The 6,000-nt window shown below is 40.4% G+C and overlaps 1 protein-coding gene across 1 annotated transcript in view; it reads left to right on the top strand.

Annotated features, from left to right (window-relative positions):
- The first annotated feature begins 4,399 nt into the window (after positions 1-4,399).
- LOC148319459 (matrix metalloproteinase-17-like) overlaps positions 4,400-6,000 on the top strand; it is a 67,890-nt gene continuing 66,289 nt past the window's right edge. Inside the window, exon 1 of the mRNA XM_088281904.1 lies at positions 4,400-4,919. Within this exon, the coding sequence (XP_088138030.1) occupies positions 4,836-4,919 (84 nt within the window). The 5' untranslated portion in view covers positions 4,400-4,835. The remainder of the gene's footprint in view (positions 4,920-6,000) is intronic.

Below are 6,000 nucleotides of genomic sequence, written 5' to 3'. Positions count from 1 at the left end.
AATATTGGATGCCTGATATGTGGATGGTCGTAATTTATTGGTCGGAAACGTAGAAACAAGCTTCCTTGTTGATGATAATGCATAAATAATAAATAATGAACTCGGAAAGAAAACCATTCTTGATGAGATGCTAACAAGTCAGTAAGGCCAGGAAGCGACTGTTTATTATTTCTCGTATCATCTTGGAATTTAGTGTTCATGTCACTGAAGGGAATCACATTTTTTTTTTTAATTTAAAGGTTTCCTCAGCATGGAGGTAAAGGGTCGCACATTCAAGAAATGCTGTAGACCCGACACTTGGATACCAACAAACCTCTGGCTATTATAGAGATGGCATCCCTTTTCTTGAGCACCACTTATGTGCTCTTTTTACAAGATACAGAAAGTGGCTGAGCACTACGGCCTTGAGATTCTGATCATCTTAAAGAAGTTTGACTTTGACCTTAATACATTTACTCTAAAAGGGGAAAATGAATAATATAACTATATTCTTGTCACACACATTAATCCTCTTGCATATAACATGATAATATTTGACACTTAAGAAAGATACTTGGCAGCATTGATTTATCAAAAGCAATTTGACATGGGGAGGGCTTGAGGTCTGCTTGATAGTGAGCAACACCAGTTCAATGGAGATCTGCTTCCTTTTTAATTATGATGGAAATTATATATTGTTACAAACAAAAGTGAAACAGATCTATTTCATTTCTACAACAACATTGACGTGTATATTATGGGATTGTCAATTGCTCCATTCTTGTTGTCCAATACTGGGATCTTTCAGTCTAATTCAGTTCTCAGCAAGGTTTGAGTCTGGGGGTTGTGAAACGGGTGAGGAGAGTCAATAGCGTCACTTAGTGTCATCCAGGAAGTTGACACACGAAGCTACAGAGGCCAACACATGAACCAGGAAGGAGCCAATGGCCAACTGCATGAGCAATCTGCTTGGACATTTATTTGTGTCGCACTTTTCTATCGTCCGGATCATCAACGTGCTTTTACTGTCTCCTTATTCATCTGCTAATGACACAGTGTCAGGGAGTTCTGCTTACGACCGATATCCTTTCATTTCGGAGGCCAGCAGGCTACTCGTGTGACGCAGCATGGTCATGAAGACATGTCTGTTGTGTAGGGTTAACGCGCCAACGTGAGCCTCAAAACATTATTTGCCAAAGGTAGTCTTTGCCTTTCCGTTAAATGGTTGCCAAAAAACACTTCTGTCTGTGCTTATTCTATCATTGTTTCAAAGTTTCTGTCAGACGTCAATTCACCAGCGAATTCCGTCGGTACTGACAGACTGGCCACCACACTCATTTACATGCCCAACTCTGGAAATATATATATTTTGATACCTGGAACATATCTGGAAATTCGCCAATGGCTAGGTGCCCAGGCCTTACATGTTGGGCCTTATGCCAAAGTCTTGGATGGCTGCTTTCATACGATGGCTCGAGGTTAATTTGTAGGGCTTTGGCAGTGTTCCTCCTCTATCAAGGAGTTGATAGGAGTCTTGCTGCTGGGTCTTGGCCCTCCCCCTCTCGTGATGCAATGGCCTGTTTCCTGGTATTTCTTCCACACTTATTAAAATGTGCTGGGAGATACTGTTGTTAACCTTCTCGCCTTGGTACTTCTGGAAATGCTTACCATGAGCGATTGTACAACCTGACGAATGTTTGCCCGTTGCTGATACCACTTCTTCTTGCCCCTTGACATATATATTTTTTTCCAATATTGTACTCTCAAGTGACACCATTTAGATAAACGTAACACAGCGTAAGTAGAAAAACACAGTTGGAATCGGATATCTTAAGATGAGCATCAGGCTTCTTCCGATTGTGCATAAAAATACGTCACGTATCGGATGGCTGTCTGTGCAAGCTTGCGAACAACACAAATGAAGTCATTAAAAAAAATGATTGATTAAAGGAGTGCCCATCATTGAATTAGTCAGCCAGAGGAATAATGTGGAGGTTATTCTTATTTAAATCCGTGGGGGGAAGAGTCAGCCTAGGCCAACTAAATTGTATGTAAAAAAAAACTAAAATAAAATAAAATAAAATGTTTATTTTTTTTTTTTATTGCATTATTGCTTACTTGCATATTGACGCTTGTGGAGAAAGTTACTTGCATGTAATTTGGGGCTTCTGCCCATGCTGGTTCTTCTATGTTTAAAAAGATCCGTATGGGATAAGTGCCACTTGAAATGTTTCTCGAAATAGATGCTAAGTGACTAAATAAATGTGATACAGGCAATAAATCCAAACTGGGCATTTGGACCTGCAAAGTGTATCTCGCCTCATTCCCTGCGTGCGCCCACTGCTGGCCTGCTTTCAAGCCGTGCGCAGCATCACTATAAGGATTCTTCATTTGAATGTGTGAAGCGCAATGATGTTCCAGAGCAGCAGGCTAATTGTCTCAAATATGATGAGATTCTTTTTAGGAATTCCAACCATGGAGTAGTCTTTTTGCCCACACCCTGGAGCGTGTACAGTACCAGTGATGAATTCTTATCTTCTGGTCAGCACCACTGAAACTAATAAGAATTCCAAGGTTTTGTGAGATTGTATTTCCGGATGGTAGATAATTGCCACATTGAGGGCTTGAACTTCATTCTTCCACTTGAGTGACTTTGTTTGTCATTAAGCTACCACATTGGCTTTGTTTTCAAATAAGGAAATGAAAAGCGGGTAATTCTAACAATAGATTTTTAATTGGCTCGAAACTTAATTCCACCTTTTTTTTCAAATGAGGACTAAATGCACAGGATCACAATTATGAGACAGCAAAACTCCCCGAATGACGGAAGGAACTGGCGAATAATAAACCTAATGAAAAACCCAATTCTCCTCAATCAACATAATGGAAATGTGTATGTTGTTAATTCGTCTATAATTCCGCAACAAATACCATTATCTGTTGTTTGTGCTTTGAGAAATAAATTACAGTTGAGTCATTTGCAGTATGTAGAGATCTTTATTGAAACATAAAATTGTGTCACATTATTAGTGCAATCGGTCAGTAATGTTTTGTTTGAAGAAATGTTATGTTCTAATTATATTTATTTATGGGGCTTAGGATGGGCTCACTAATGACAGCCTAAACTCTAAAGGGTGCTCTGAATTTTCACCACTCTCGCGCAGCTGTTTAAATAAAGTACACACCATTCAATTGTAGCCAAGAGGAAATGAAAGCAACACCCTTCAGAGTAAAAGTGCAACATTTGAAGTAGTTGACATGGGTGGCAACCATTTAGTTGCAGCAGATGATTTACTGCCTTTTATTTTATTTAAATAATTACTTGCCTCACAAACATCTCGTATTTTCATGTCTGCTTTGTTGCTTGTCCAAGCAGAATGGTGGATCTGGACAGAAAGGCCAACTTCAAATTAAAAGCTTCCTAAATGCGTGAATCATGCCATGCAATGCTTTTATTTTGAAGTTGACGACATTTTGACTTAATGCATGTAGTGCAGGATAAACAATAGTTTCAGTGGCTGGCTTGACTTTGAGGTTTGACTGGCGGCTGGCCTGATCGCTAATTTAATAATAATGATACCAATTTTAATTATTAGGTTTAGGTTCCCTCTAAGTTGGAGTCAGCACTTATTTGCCACCATTTAAAATGCCTGTAATTAAGCACCAATAAAGTTCCAGTGTTCTATTTAGCTTTTCCTGACTGATTTCTTTTTTTAATTTTTTTCCCCTTTCTATTAGAGGACTGAAGGTTTTGTGATCAGATTGACTGCTATGTCAAACTTTTCACAATTCCATCCACCATGTCTAAGGCCATAGTATCCATTGAAGAAAAACAACCCCAAATTATGTTTCCGCTACAACCTTGCTTCACTATAAGTACTTGAAGTATAGATGGCGCCAGAAAAGGATGTTTTTTAGTAGATTGTTTTGGTTATGTACTACTGTCATGACAAAAAGTGTTGTTTTTTTTTTTTTGTTTTTTTTTTGTTTTGTTTTTTGCGCAAGATGTCTAATGCCCTTTTCCGCCTCCTAAACAGTGATGTCCCATCCAGAATGTGTGTGTGTGTGTGTGTGTTTTTAAACAAAACAAACAATAACAGAAACAGAATGTGGTCCTTGAGGGCAACCTGAATTAAAGGAGCTCCTGGGGAAAAATACTACTAAAAACATAAAGCATTTTATTTATTTTAATTGATCATCAAGATGCAAAACACACCATTAACCACAATTGAACTCTTCAGATTTTGTGTTACAGTAACATTCTATGAAATGACTTTTACTTCATCCAAAGTATCTGATAAGTTCATTTTACTCACATGGCTTTCAAGATACTTCTACGTCCACCTGAGTGTGCCGTGGGCTGTGCTTTTATTTTGACAGCCTCTCCCGGAAGCTGGCTGCGTTGACGCTAACCGTCGGTGTTCTGATCGGCGTGTACTGTGCAGCTGCTTACTTACTTGGAACAGAGCTGCCTGAAGCCACTCCGGTCATGAGGGGAGCACAACAGCACGTCTCTCGTTGGATCTTTACCCTGGCCGGAATATTCCTTTAATTTTTGCGCCATTAGTTAAAGCGTCGAGTCAGATCATATAAACAGGTGTGATGCATGACACCTGTTTAATGTCTTCAATGTGTTTGCGTTCCATAGTGAGGTAGACTTTTTTTTTTTTTTTTTTTTTTTTGCGCGCGCGTGTGTGGACATTTTACACTATTGTAGCGTGACTTTTTTTCCTTGTTCTTATTATTTTTCATCTCACTGGATGCTATTTCCCGGGTAGCAGCATCAACCGGCTTTGAAGGGCGTCAATTTTTTTCTCTCGATTTTTACCAAGTGGACGAGGAATATATGTGCGGAGATGTTGCTTCTGGTGCCCATTCTGTGGCTGCTGCCTCTGAGCCGAGCGGCTCCCCCGCAGACCGAGAGGGAGGACACGGGGGTGGTAAGTTACTTACTACGGATGACTCCCCCCCCCCCGCCCCCCTCCCAAACCAGCAATCTGCTAAAATCCTTACCGAATTCGTGAAGCCATCTCAAAATTTCCCCAAAAACTGTTCCCCCTTATATGGTACTCGTTGTGAATGGCCCTTGAGGGCCACTATTTTCGATGTTTTTGGCCATGTGGGAGGAAACCAGAGATTCGAACCCAGAACCTCATAAATGCGAGGCGGCCACCCACTCCGCCACCGCTCCGCACGAGCAGTTCATTTGATAAATAAATGAATGCGAAGGGATTTGTCCAGCTTTCCTGACAGCATCCCGTGCTGATAACGAGAGGAGCTCACTGTCACAGGCGTGAGCCCAACAGGCATGAGAGATTATTACATCAAGGCTTTTCTCACTCATGCAAATTGCAAAGGGAACTTCCCGTTTGACTGCTGCTGAAGCTAAACGTCAAGTGAATGACTTATCCGCTGTAACAAAGCGTATTAAGTGTCTTTTAAATCCGTAAATACTGACGTAAGCATCATGCAGGTGCACGCAGTCAAGGACGGCTTTGGGAAGTAAGATTTTAACTTGCAAATCTCAAACGCGTCACCTCTCATCTTTCTCTACTGGAATTGTAGCAATGGAGAGGTTCTACAGGTACTTCAGGTTCCCTCCATTTTTTAAAAAGCATGAAGGTGATTGAAGGGACTCGAATGCTTTTAAGTCGCATCTGATGATAGAGAATAAAATAATCTCTTAACGTGACTGGCGACCAGTCCCGGGCGCTGACAGCCTTAAATCAACGCCTGAAGTCACCTGGTATAGACTCGAGAAATTAAAAGGATGCAGATATTAAAAGCTTATCGCTTACAGAGGTTATTCTGTGAAATTTGACCACGATTGGCAGCAGTCAAATTATCAAACATTTATCAGATGGATTTTTCACTTTTGTTGACAAGCACAATGAGTATTGCATCTCTAAAGTTCCAGATGTAATAATTCTCAGTTTCCAGCAGACACACCTCACTGGGTCAATGTTGTTTTCGCTGTCTTGGAACTATTTTCCAATTCCAGTTTAAAAATGCAGAAGCTTT

The sequence above is a fragment of the Idiotropiscis lumnitzeri genome, chromosome 18 (assembly GCF_059441095.1).
Source record: "Idiotropiscis lumnitzeri isolate Australia: NSW breed Sydney's pygmy pipehorse chromosome 18, RoL_Ilum_1.0, whole genome shotgun sequence".
Taxonomy (NCBI): Eukaryota; Metazoa; Chordata; class Actinopteri; order Syngnathiformes; family Syngnathidae; genus Idiotropiscis; species Idiotropiscis lumnitzeri.
This window is presented reverse-complemented; position numbering and strand designations above follow the sequence as displayed.